Below are 14,185 nucleotides of genomic sequence, written 5' to 3' on the forward strand. Positions count from 1 at the left end.
GGGCTGGGGACTCAGGCTGGACTAGCTGAGCGGTGGGCGATGGGCTGGGGCTGGGGACTCAGGCTGGACTAGCTGAGCGGTGGGCGATGGGCTGGCTGTCAGTTTCAGTATTGTCTCCAAAAAGGTTTGATGCCAGGAGCCAGGAAAGCCCGCAGAGCCTTTTTCCTGGTCTGTCTTTGCCGTGGTCACGTCTGTAACATTGGCAACAGTGCTTGGTTATCTTCCCTGTGCCTACTTCCTTTTGACCAATACTAGTTGCCGTCAAGACAATTCAGACTCATGGTGGTCCCATGTATGTCAGAGTAGAACTGCACTCCACTGGGTTTTCAAGGGCTGATTTTTCAGAAGTGGATCATAGGCCTTTCTTCTGAGGCACCTCTGGGTGGACTCCCACCTCCAGCCTTTTGGTTAGTGGCTGAGTGTGTCACTGTTTGCACCATCCAGTGACCCTTGGCCATAGCCAGGGCCCTAAAAATGGCCCAGAGAGGATAGAGGATAAAGAAGTTTTAACCAAAAAGACAGAATAGTGTTCAGGAGTGGCTGAGAGATGAAGAAAAGAGATTTATGTTTTGTACACTTTTAATATTTATATTGGGTACAATTTTAATTTCCTGTTCAACTTGTGAAATGATGAGCCACTATTATTATTATTATTAGTTGTTGTTGTGTGCCGTTGAGTCAATTCCAACTCATAGCGACCCTATAGGACGGAACACAATTGCCCTGTAGGGTTTCCTAGGCTCTAATCTTTACAGGAGCATATCGCCAGGTCTTTTCTCCCGCGGAGCAGCTGGTGGGTTCGAACCACCGACCTTTCAGTTAGCAGCCGAATGCTTAACCATTGCACCACCAGAACTCCTTTATTAGTAGTAGTAATAATAATTTTTAAGAGAAGTTCATTTTGGTTCTTTCATATCTAAGGATTTCCACATCTGAAGACAGAATAGTTTATTACCTATATCCCATGATAATGCCTGAATAAGTTACATACGTCATAAGTTTTCCTTAAATATTTTTCTGCTGTTGGTTTGGGATATTTCCTTTCCAGTAAAGCAAGATTCAGTTAAGCAAACAGTTCCTAAGTCTTCCAACCTGAACGAAAAGAAATTGCTTTCTTTCATTTCCTCAGAGTGAAACGTGGTTGAATAAATAAGTCCTTGGAAGGATATTTTAACTAGTAAATCTAGTTTGCAGCTTATGGAAACTAGAACAGTTTTTGTTATCTCTAAACTGAACACACCACTAACTTTAATAATTCATGTGTTGTTTCATAAACAAAAGCAAACAAGCATTCATCTGAGAGATCACTTTTAGGAGAAGAAATAATAATTTATAATTTTATTTATTATTTCTTTAGTAGAGAGCAGTCTTTTGGCTGAAAGCACGTTGCTTTTTTATTTATGAAATGGAGCATGCATTATTAAAATAAACCCGTGACTGTGTTCTGCTTAATGATATGCAAAATTATTGGAGGTTGGGTACAGAGCGGTTTGATTTCTCTACCTGTTGTATGGTTGGCTGGCTTTCCCACCAACTGCAGATTTATGATAGCGTTTAAGAAGCACGTATTTAATTCTGGAACCAAAAAGCCCCCAGCAGATTGGAAAAATAAAAGCAGGATTTCTGGTAGTGATTTCACCTCTGAGCAGTCCTTGAGTGAGGAGGGCAGATGGGGAAGGCATTTAGCAAGGAAAGGAATGGGTCTTTCCATAGCAGTTGGAGGCAGAGACTCAGAGACAAAAGCTTTGCTTCCACAATCCCCCCATAATGCCCATCTCAGGCAATTCTTTGGAGCTCTGCTTTTGGCTCCAGCTCACCGCATGAGCTTTCCATGGCTCCCTGATTCCCTCCAAGCACTTAAAGCCAGATCCAGCGATTCAGTATCTGTTCCCTCCTCCCCTCCCCTGCTCTGCTCCAAGCAGCACGAAGAGAAAAAATGACCTCAGGTGTACTTGAATTTGAATTTTCTTTGTTAGCCAATAAACCATCTCACCAGTTTTTTTAAGGATCTTCATTCAGATCCCCCCAAATGTATATTCAACTCCATATATAGTTACTATAAAAATACTAGAGGAATGCTGTTTTATTTTTTATAGCTCATAAATGGTTTGTGTTGGCAGATGTTGCAGAGAGAGAGCAATATGAAGGGCCATTTGCCCAGGCTGAGTCATTTCCCCAAGTGTTAGGGGAATGTAGATTCAATGGGCCAGTGAAGCTGGGTCCCATTTGACTGTACATATCATGGCGATGACAGTGCTAGAGTGGGAAAGATGAAATACTCGCCCATCATTCTATGGCTCAGTAGGGTATGGGTTATGTACAAGCAGGACCCACCTTACTACTCTGCAACAAGATGATCACCAAATGGTCATATGTAGTGGCCTATGCAGCGGGCACAGAATGGGCAACATTACCCTAAAATAATTTTCACAGCCTCTTGTTGTTGAAATTCCAGCATTGTAGGGCCATCTTTCAGGGTCTGGAAGGCATTCTCATCCTTAGATTACTGTATTTAAAACGTAAGTTTCTTAGTGCCGCTATAACAGAAATACCACAAAGAAGTGGCTTTAAAGAAAAGAAATTTATTTTCACACTTTTCAGGCTTTAAAGAAAAGAAATTTATTTTCTCACTTTTCAGGAGGCTGAAAGTCCAAATTCAGGGTTTTAACTCTAGGAGACGGCTGTCTGTCTGTTGGCTCTGGGGGAAGAGCCTTGTCTTTTTCAGCTTCTGTAGCCCTGGTGTTCCTTGGTTCCTTTGCTTGTAGAGGATCTCACACAGCATTTGTCTTCCCGAATATGTGCACTTTTCTCTGTGTCTAACCTGCTCTTTCTATAAGTCAGAAGTGGTTAGGTTTAGGACACACCCTTCACCGATACGGCCTCATTAACATAGCAAAGAAAACCCTATTCCCAAACAGGATTACATCCACAGGTGTGGGAGTTAGGATTCCAGCACATATTTTGGTGGGACACAATTTGCTCCATAACTACTTTCTCTTCTGAGATGAGCTTGGAGCAAGATTGGTGCCTGGTGTGGACATTGCACTTGGGATCCCAGGGAAGGGCAGAAGGGGGAAGGGCAGGGAGACTGCCCAGACAATCTTCTCCTTCATGACAATTTTCCCTGCAGCTGGCCCTGTTATGTAGAACCTTCTGCTTTTATAGAAATAGGGTAGGATCCTGGGATGATCTTGCTTTTTTGATTTCTCTGTAAGAAAAATGAAATAAGATAATATTTGAAAAATGCTTTGTAATAGAAGAAAGTATATGAAATTCACCAAATCCCGCTTTCCTCACTCTGGGCCCTAAAACCTTTTGAACACGGTTCTTGGTAGTTCCAGTCCCCTCATTTTCCAGATTAAAAGCCCATCCCTGTAAACAGCAGATAGTTCTCCTGAGCGCCCATGGAGGTTCTCATTGAGGCTGAAACAAAGAGGAGGTTATGGCTCTTCTCCGTCGGAACACGTCATTGAACCTTGACAGGAAAAATATTTATGGATTCCTTTCTTCTTAGAGGAGTCCCTGGGTAATGCAAATGGTTAATGCACTTAGCCGCTAGCAGAAATGTCAGAGGTTCAAGTCTACCCCGAGGTGCCCCAGAAGAAAAGCCTGGCAATCTATTTCCACAAAATCAGCCGTTGAAAACTCTATGCAGGACAGTTCTACTCGGACACACACGGGATTTCCATGAGTCCGAATCGACTCAACGGCAACTGGTTTTTTGCTTCGTAGGATGTTGAAGGGTTTGTATCTTGTCATTTCTTTTCTCTAAGAACGCCTTGTGATTTTCTTCTTCTTCTAGGGAGCTGTGCTCATGGTGGCGTGGTGAACATCAGCAAGCCGTCTGTGGTTCAGCTCAACTGGAGAGGGTTTTCCTATATATATGGGGCCTGGGGTAGGGATTACTCTCCTCGGCATCCAGAGCAAGGGCTGTACTGGGTGGCACCTTTGGAGACAAGTGGGAGAACGTTGGAATATTACAGGCTCTACAACACACTGGATGATTTGCTGTTGTACAAAAATGCCCAAGAGAATCGGGTTGTTTATGGCCAAGGCAGTGGTACCGCAGTCTACAACAACAACATGTATATCAACTGGTACAACACCCAGGAGATTGCTAAGGTTAACTTGACCACCAACACAGTCGCTGTGAAGCGCCCTCTCCCCGGTGCTGCCTATAATAACCGTTTTTCATATGCTAATGTTGATTGGCAAGATATTGACTTTGCTGTGGATGAGAATGGATTGTGGGTGATTTATTCAACTGAAGCCGCCACTGGTAACATAGTGATTAGTAAACTCAATGACACCACACTTGAGGTGCTAAGCACTTGGCAGACCAAGCAGTATAAACCATCTGTTTCTAACGCCTTCATGGTGTGTGGTGTCCTGTATGCCACCCGTACTCTGAGCACCAGAGTAGAAGAGATTTTTTACTACTATGACACAAACACAGAGAAGGAGGGCCAGCTAGGCATTAAAATGCCAAAGGTGCAGGAAAAATTGCAGAGCATTAACTATCACCCTTTTGACCAGAAACTTTTTGTTTATAATGATGGTTACCTTCTGAATTACGATGTTATCTTCCAGCAGGAACCCCAGCAACCTGTTTAGGTGTCAGGGTGAGAAAGAAATAAAATGTTTGTTGAAAAATGGTCTTCTCCACTTACTTACCTATCTGCAAGAAGATCCAGACGTATGCTTGTTTCTGCTTGTTTAGTAGTAATGTTTGGGAGCATGGTTCTACCGCACTAGAGATCTAGGACATTTACTGTGATTTGATGAGCTCTTGGAAGCCTTCTGCCTCCTGGGATGCATTTTCCAACTGAAATAAGGTACTTTCAGGGTGGGGATGTCAGAGGTAGGGGTATCATGGGTCTAATGAAGCCTATAGTGAAGTGACATCTGGAAATTAAGGAACTTCGAGAGAACTCAGTGTGGCTTCTGGAGATTCTTTGTATGAGAGAGGGCTCACAGACCAGTTCTCCTCCAGGCAGCCCAGCAAATTTTTCCATGGCTAAAAGGAACCTGGGACTTAGTTAGGTGGATTAATATCTAAAGCTCCTTGAGGGACCAAATCTTCAACTTTATCTTTCTCAATAACAGCTGGATGGGATTTTATACATAGCAGATATGTAAATTTGGAATGTTTACCGTATATTTGTAAAATGCTCTGAATTTTCTGAAGAAATACGCTTTTATATATTAAATTGTACTCTTCAAATCAATCCCAGATGGATCTGCAGATGAGGCACTTGATTTTTCTTTCCTCCCTTTGTCCATCTACATGACTCAGTAGATCCCTCCTACTTCATACCTTCATTCCAAAGGCAGCTGGGAAGATTAGAACCAGACTTAACAACCATTACCCCCACCCTCTCCTTACCCTCCTGCTTATTTATATTTTTTTAATTAATCAGTTTTCTGTGGAACAGCTGTAAGATGAAATTTTTTTTTTGTCTCATGACAAAAAAACTTTTTGTACTTATATGATTCTAAGGCTATAAGAAAATCAGATGGCAGAGATAAAATGAATGATAGCATTTTTGGTTATATAATAAAGCCACTTGAATGTATGTGAGACTTGTATTAAGTCATATCAGTTGTTTCATAAAGGCATAATTTTTTTTCTTTATTTAAGCCTGGAATTTATAAGAAAATGAAACTTAGCCTCTGTTTTTCTAGGAAGACATCTAGAAAAGCCTTTGAAAGTATCTAGTATGTCAGTCCCATAGTTGTGTGTGCTTCTGAGCTTTATCATCTGGTCTCTGTTTGTCAATCCTAGTCTACAGAATGGGCTTCTTAAATGCTGTACTCCCTCCCCTTTTAATAAATGATTAAAATGTGCTTTGAATAAAATGTTGTCTTCATTTTTCTTCTTCTCCTCCTCCACTTCCACCTCCACTTCCTCCTCCCTCCTCCTTCTTCCGTCTTCCCTCCACCCCCCTCTTTCCTTCCTTCTTCCCTTTCACTTCTTCTCCTTCTCCTCCGCTTCCCTTTCTCGCCTCCCTGTTCTCCTCCTCCTTCTTCTTTAACTCATGACACGGTAGTCCACCACCTTGCTGTGAGGTGCAGGGAATAGCTACCTTCACTACACCAGTGCCCTGGTGATCTCATGCCTAGAAGCAGATAACACCAATAGCTTAAGGAGTCCAAAGTTAGGACTGGCTCTTTAGTTTTCATTTCCCTTTAAAATCCATTCTTTCTGGTAGCTTTTGTTGTACAAAATGACCCTGTTTTCTTCTAGGAAATGACCTTGTATGCTTATTAATTTGCATGACTGATCTGATTATTTTCAATGTCAGACTATATTTATGTGACTTATGTTCCTTTTCCAACTGAGCTATTAATATGGGTCAGAAGCCTCTGGGTCATCCCCAAATAGGAGGACTTAGACTGGAAGAAAAAGAACTAACTGACCTTTTCAGGGAGAGGTACCTTTACCAAGTGTGTCAGAGAAATGTGTAGGGGGATAGCTGACCTATAGGTTGGAAGGACAGATACACTAGACTAGTGTACTTAGTCTTCCGGGAAGGCTCAGTTTTAATCCATGCCAAGTTTTTTGAGGCATGTGGTAGCTACAGTAGTATTTTTAGCAGATTTATCTTCCCAGTGCTGAGCATAGAGACAGGTATGGCCTTCAAAGTACAACAAGATATGAAGATAAAGACATGCATGTCATGTGAGATATAGGTTAAAAACAGTGATGTTATATTTAATCTGGCTTGAGGCAATTTTCCAGATGAATGTCTCCACCAAGAACACAGTATGACCTCTGAAGATTCCGGAAGGGAGGCAGGAAGCCAAGGTAACCCTAGCAATCAGCTTCTTATTGGAACGGCTACAGAAGCTTTCTGCCTGAAAATCCATGTCAGAACCTCCTTCCCACTGGACACGGTGTATCTGTCTGCAGTGGCTGCCTGCAGGAAATCACCATGCTGGGAAAGTTGGATGACCGAGGGATTCAAGTTCCTGGGTTTACTGCAATGCAATTGCACAATGGAAATTTCAGCTGAAGATCTGTCAGCTCCCTTTTGAAAAAATTTGTGTATTTAAATCAGCTTTATTGAGGTGTAATTAAGTTTAAGCTTACCATTCAATGAATTTTGACAAATGTATACCGTCATGTGTAACCCCACCACAATTAGCATATACGTTTCCGCTATCCCCCAAAAGTTCCCTTGTGCCCCTCTGTTACCAACCCCTACTCCCACCCTCTAGCCCCTGGCACCCACTGATCTGTTTTCTATCCCTAGAGTTTTGCCTTTTCTAGAATGCCATAGAAATGGAATCATATAGTATGTAGACTTTGGAGTCTGACTCTTCAGTTTCCTCCTGAAGAAGAAAGCGGGCTCAATTTACCCCAGAGAGCAACTGGCAGTGCCAGTGGCTCTTAGGGTTCCCTGGATTATTTTTTATTTTAATTGAAATATTTTAAGTAGACTTTATTTTTTAGAGCAGCTTTAGGTTTACAAAAAAAAATTACACAGAAAGTACAGAGAGTTCCTATATATCTCCTACCCCTCCCCCCAATTTCTGCTATTATTAACATCTTGCATTCTTGTGGTACTTTTTTTTTTTAATGTTTGATGAACCAATGTTGATATATAATTATCAATTAAAGTCCATAGTTTACATTAGGGTTCACTCTTAGTGTTGTGCAGTTTATGGTTTTTGACAAATGCATTACGTATGTATCCAGCCTTATAGTATCATGAAGAATAGTTTAACTGTCCTTAAAATGTCCTGCACTTCACCCATTAATCCCTTCCCCCCTCCTCAACCCCTGGAAATCACTAATCATTTTACTGTCTCTGGTTTTGCCTTTTCCAGAATGTCATATAGTTGGAATCATACAGTAAGCTTTTTCAGTCTTATTTCTTTCATTTAGCGATATGCATTTAATGTTCCTTCATGTCTTTTCATAGCTTGTTTGCTCATTTATTTTTATCACTGAATAATATTCCATTGTATGGATGTACTACAGCTTGTTCATCCATTCACCTATTGAAGGACATCTTGGTTGCTTCCAGACTGTTTTCCAAAGTGGCCCTACCGTTTTGCGTTCCCACCAGCAACGAATGATTTTCTGTTGCTCCACAACCTCACCAGCATTTGGTGGCGTTACATTTTGTATTATTTTCCTTGGGGGCTGGATAATGTTTCTGGAAACCTGGAATTGCTGTGGGGAGGGGGGTATCTAGCTCTGGAGATTAATCAAGCCTATGTACCCACCAAACCCATTGCCGTAGAGTCGATTTCAACTCATAGTGACCCTATAGGACAGAGTAGAACTGCCCCATAGAGTTTCCAGGGAGCGCCTGGTGGATAAGAACCACCGACCTTTTGGTTAGCAGCTGTAGCACTTAACTACTAAGCCACCAGGGTTTCTGCCTATCTACCAGAGCTCCCAAAACATAAAAGATTCCTTGCCACCAGTCTTATTCAAGGTTTGTTCCCCAGTCTCTACCCCTGTGCCTCAAGAGTTTCTACCCTAGTCCTAAACTAATTAAAGACCTCTTTAGAATGTTTAAAAGCAAAGATGTCACTTTAGAGACTAAGGTGCATCTGATCCAAGCCATGGTATTTTTAATCGCCTTATATACATGAGAAAGCTTGACAATGAATAAGGAAAACCAAAGAATTGACGCCTTTGAATGACGGTGTTGGCAAAGAATATTGAATATACCATGAACTGCCAGAAGAATGAACAAATCTGTCTTGGAAGAGGTATAGCCAGAATGCTCCTTAGAAGCAAAAATGTGAGACTTTGTCTCACATACATTGGGCATGTTATTAGGAGGGATCAGTCCCTGGAGAAGGACATCATGCTTGGTAAATAGAGGGTCAGCAAAAAAGAGAAAGACCTTCAAACGAATGGATTGTCACAGTGGCTGCAACAATGGGCTCAAGCATAACAATGATCATGAGGATGGCGCAGGACCAGGCAGTGTTTCGTTCTGTTGTACATAGCATCACTGAGTCAGGACTGACTCAACGGCACCTAATAACAATAAAAGTGGTTAAGAGCACAGGATTTGAAGTTAAGCAAAATTAGTTTTGAGTCTTGGGTTCTGCTGCTTACAAATGATGTGGTTTGGGGCAGATTCTTTAACTTTTTTGAGACCCTTTTTTCCTATAAAATGGGATAAAACCACTATTTCAGAGGGCTGTTGGGTGAATTAAATGACATTAAGTATGTTAAGTGCTTAGTATACATGATTTTCCCCCAACAAATAATTATTATGCTTATTTGTCATTTTGAATTTTAGGTTGAGAGTAGTCATTATGTTGACAATAAATAAAACTAATTAGGGCCAACAATTAAAAAAAAAAAAAACTAATTGGGATCAGACTTTACGTTTTCTCTCCTCTAATACTTGTTGCAACTAGTGATTCTTTGAAACAGGTGCCATTTTGACATGGAAGAGTCCCAAAGGTTGGAACATCTTCTCTTTGTCCTGAACTCCAAGATTAATCCTCAGATCTGATGCTTCCTATGCCTTGACTCCAAAAGAGAAGTTAATAAGTCAGCAGAAACCTAGGCTGTTTCCCTTTTATTTTGGGCCACTGAACACCTCAATGAAGGCTACTTTCATCGGAGCTCTATGGATAGGACTAAAATAGATGCATATGTGTTCCTAGTTGCACTGCTATAGTCAACAGCGCACCAATCTTCTCAGAACAGAGATGGGTTTTTATTGTGTACTCTATGTGTTGGAATCAACTCAACGGCAATAGGTTTGATTTTCCTCTTTTACTAAAATATATTTATCTTTAAGGGCTTGTTTACATCACTAGTCTTAAGAGTATGTTTTTCTTCTTGATTTGTGAACCACTGAGAGAGAAAGCCTGACGCAGGAGGGACTTTCTTAGTTATCTAGTGCTGCCATAGCAGAAATGCCACAAGTGGATGGCTTCAACAAACAAATTTATTCTCTCACAGTCTAATAGGCTGGAAGTCCAAATTCAGGGTGCCAGCTCCAAGGGAAGGCTTTCTCTCTCTGTTGGCTTTGGAGGAAGGTCCTTGTCATCAATCTTCCCCTGCTCTAGGAGCTTCTCAGCACAGGGACCCTGGGTCCAAAGGACACGCTATTCTCCTGGTTCTTGCTTCTTGGTTGTATGAGGTCCCCATGTCTCTCTCGTTGCTTCTTTCTTTTATATCCCAAAAGAGATTGGCTCAAGACACAATCCAATCTTGTAGATTGAGTCCTGCCTCATTAACATAACTGCTGCTAATCCCATCTCTCAACATCATAGAAACAGGATTTACAACACAAAGGAAAATCACATTAGATGACAAAATGGTGGACAATCACACAATACTGGAAATCATGGCCTAGTCAAATTGATACACGTATTTTTGGGGGACACAATTCAATCCATAACAAGGACTAAGGGTTACTGTGTGGCCTGTGAGCCCTCAGTCATCTCAGACAGATGTTGTGGTAGTTAATTTTATGTGTCAACATGTCTAGGCTATGGTGCCCAGTTGTTTAGTCAAACACTAATCCAGATGTTTCTGTGAAGGTGTTTACCTGTAATTAAAACTTAAATCAGTTAACCTCGAGTAAAGTAGATTACCCTCGATAATGTACGAGGGCCTCAGTCAATTATAGTTGAAGGCCCTAAGAGCAAAAACTCAGGCTTCCTGAAGGAGAAGGATACTGCCTCAAGACTTTAATATAACAATCTTGAAGGAGTTTCCAGCCTATCACCTGACCTATAAATTTTGGACTTGCCAGCTCCCATAATCACATGAGCTAATTCCTTAATATCCTTCTCTTTCTCGCTCTCTACACACACACACACGTATGTATATACATATATATATATATAATCTCACACACATATATATATACACATACATATACACGGACACTTATATTTCATATATCTTACCCTAATACAGATGTCATGCCATGAAGACTGATTAGCCTCCTGTGCTCCAAAATGTCCTGGAACAACCAAAGGGTGAATTGTGACATGTCGGAAAATAAAAGGCAGGAACATTTCTAAGGCACACTCCTAGCCAGTGGAGCAGGCCAGCTGGCCTGGCTATCTATGAGAAATGCCATTTGAATTGTCAGCTCAATTGCCAGGCCCCACATCTGTAGCTCAGGGTACGCCTGCTTGTCTCTCAGATCTGCATCTGCTCTTGGAACTTATTTGGAGAACAGCCCTTGGAATCAAGGTCCGTTATGAAGAAAGGTGGCCTTCAATCTGTCCAGAGGGGAGGTCTTTTCTTGGATACTACCTCTGGACATCTTGGAGCCAGGAGTTCTACTCTGAGGATGATTTCCCAGAGCTCAGCCCCTCTGAGGACTATTAAAGGAAAGACCTCTGGTGTGTTTGGGGAATTCCAAGTGGTTTGGCTGGAAGCCTGTGTATGTGGAGAGTGGCAGAAGATGAGGACTGAATGACAGATAGGGGTCTGGGTTTACACTGCCATTGAAGGAATTTGATTCCTGAGCCTCCACCCTGCAAATGTATAGTGACTCAAGATCTCTTAAATGTCCTCTCTTTTCAGTCAGATTCTGCAGGTGTATTTGTTCTTTTGGTTGTGACCAATAACGTTTTTATATAAGTATTACCTGTGACTGACTCTGCCTTTCACCTTGGTGGCTATTATCAGTCAGGGAGGTTCAGTGCAAGAAACAGGAACAACTTTTAACAGAGATGCTGCTAATTTCAGTGGCTTAGCAATAGTGTTGTTGTTATGTTGTTAGGTGCTGTCGAGTCGGTTCTTACTCATCGAGACACTATGTACAACAGAATGAAACACTGACCGGTCCTGTGCCATCCTCACAATCTTTGCTATGTTTGAGCCCATTGTTGCAACTGCTGTGTCAGTTCATCTCATTGAGGGTCTTCCTCTTTTTTGCTTTACCAAGCGTGACGTCCTTCTCCAGGGATTGGTCTCTCCTTATAAGATGCCCAAAATATGTGAGATGAAATCTTGCCACCCTTGCTTCTAAGGAGCATTCTGGCTATACTTCTTCCAAGACAGATTTGTTCATTCTTCTGGCAGTCCATGGTATATTCAATATTTTTCACTGACATCGTAATTCAAAGGCATCAATTCTTCTGTCTTCCTTATTCATTGTCCAGCTTTCCCATGCATATGAGGGTATTGAAAATACCATGGCTTGGGTCAGGTGCGCCTTAGTTCTCAGACTGATATCTTTGCTTTTTAACAATTTAAAGCAGTCTTTTGCAGCAGCTTTGGCGAATACAATATGTCGTTTGATTTGTTGACTGCTGCTTCCATGAAACTTGATTGTGGATCCAAGTAAAATGAAATTCTTGACAACTTCAATCTTTTCTCTGTTTATCCTGATGTTGCTTATTGGTCCAGTTGTGGGAATTTTTGTTTTGTTTAAGGTGTGATCCACACTGAAGGTTGTAGTCTTTGATCTTCATCAGTAAGTGCTTTAAGTATTCTTTGCTTTCAGCAAGCAAGGCTGTGTCATCTGCATATCACAGGTCGTTAATGAGTCTTCCTCCAATCCTGATGCAGCATTCTTCTTCATATAGTCAAGCTTCTCAGACTGTTTGCTCAGCATACAGGTTGACTAAGTATGGTGAAAAGATAGAACCTTGGCACACACCTTTTCTGATTTTAAACCACGTAGTATCCGCTTGTTCTGTTCAAACAACTGCCTCTTGGTCTATGTACAGGTTCCTCATGAGCACAATTAAGTGTTCTGGAATTGTCATTCTTTGCAATGCCATCAATAATTTATTATGATCCACACAGTTGAATGCCTTTGCACAGTCAGTACAACACAGGTAAACATCTTTCTAGTATTCTCTGCTTTTAGCCAGGATCCATCTGACATCAGCAATGATATCCCTGGTTTCACATCCTCTTCTGAATCTGGCTTGAATTTCTGGAAGTCTTCTGTCAATGTACTGCTGTAACTGTTTTTGAATTATCTTTAGCAAACTTTTACTTGTGTGTAATATTAATGAGATTGTTTGATAGTTTCCACATTCTGTTGTATCACCTTTCTTAGGAATGGGCACAAATATGGATCTCTTCCAGTTGGTTGGTCAAGTAGCTGTCTTCCAAATTTCTTGGCATAGACGAGTGAGCACTTCCAGCGCTGAATCCACTTGTTGAAACATCTCAATTGGTAGTCCATCAATTCCTGGGACCTTGTTTTTCGCCAGTGCCTTCAGTGGAGCTTGGACTTCATCCTTCAATACCATCAGTTCTTGATCATATGCTACCTCCTGAAATGGTTGAATGTTGACTAATTCTTTTTGGTACAGTGACTCTGTGTATTTCTTCCATCTTCTTTTGATGCTTCCTGTGTACTTCAATATTTTGCCCATAGATGCCTTCAATATTGCAACTCGAGGCTTGAATTTTTTCTTCATTTCTTTCAGCTAGAGAAATGCTGAGTGTGTACTTCCCTTTTGGTTTCCTAATTCCAGGTCTTTGCACATTTCATTATAATATTTTACTTTGTCTTCTCAAACTGCCCTTTGAAATCTTCTTTTTGACTCTTTTATGTGACCATTTTTTCCTTTTCCTTTAGCTATGCTATGTTCAAGAGCAAGTTTCAGTCTCTTCTGACATCCATTTTGGTCTTTTCTTTCTTTCCAGTGTTTGTAATGACCTTTTGCTTTCTTCATGTATGATGTCATCATACAACTGGTTTGGTCTTCAATCATTAGTGTTCAATGTGTCAAGTCTATTCTTGAGATGGTCTCTACATTCAGGTGTGATATACTCAAGATTGTACTTTGGCTCTCGTATACTTGTTTTAATTTTCTTCAGCTTCAGTTTAAACTTGCGTATGAGCAATTGAAGATGTGTTGTATAATCGGCCTCTAGCCTTGTTCTGATGATATTGAGCTTCTCCATTGTCTCTTTCCACAGATGTAGTTGATTTGATTCCTATCTATTCCATCAGGTGAGGTCTACTGTATAGTCGCCATTGATGCTGTTGAAAAAAGATATTGGCAATGAATAAGTCGTTGGCCTTGCAAAATTCTGTCATGCTATCTCTGGAATCATTTCTATCACCAAGGCCATATTTTCTAACTACTGATCCTTCTTTGTTTCCAACTTTTGCATTCAATCATTAGTAATTACCGGTGCATTTTTTTTTTTAATTTTACTTCAGGTGAAGGTTTACGGAACAAATAGTTTCTCATGAAACAGTAGTACACA

General features: G+C 41.0%; 1 protein-coding gene across 1 annotated transcript in view; it reads left to right on the forward strand.

The window, feature by feature from the left end:
- Positions 1-4,614, forward strand: part of OLFM4 (olfactomedin 4) — a 24,133-nt gene extending 19,519 nt beyond the window's left edge. The window contains exon 5 of the mRNA XM_004376626.2: positions 3,803-4,614. Within this exon, the coding sequence (XP_004376683.2) occupies positions 3,803-4,614 (812 nt within the window). The remainder of the gene's footprint in view (positions 1-3,802) is intronic.
- The last annotated feature ends 9,571 nt before the right edge of the window (positions 4,615-14,185 follow it).

The sequence above is a fragment of the Trichechus manatus genome, unplaced genomic scaffold (assembly GCF_000243295.1).
Source record: "Trichechus manatus latirostris isolate Lorelei unplaced genomic scaffold, TriManLat1.0 scaffold00044, whole genome shotgun sequence".
In the NCBI taxonomy this organism is placed as follows: Eukaryota; Metazoa; Chordata; class Mammalia; order Sirenia; family Trichechidae; genus Trichechus; species Trichechus manatus.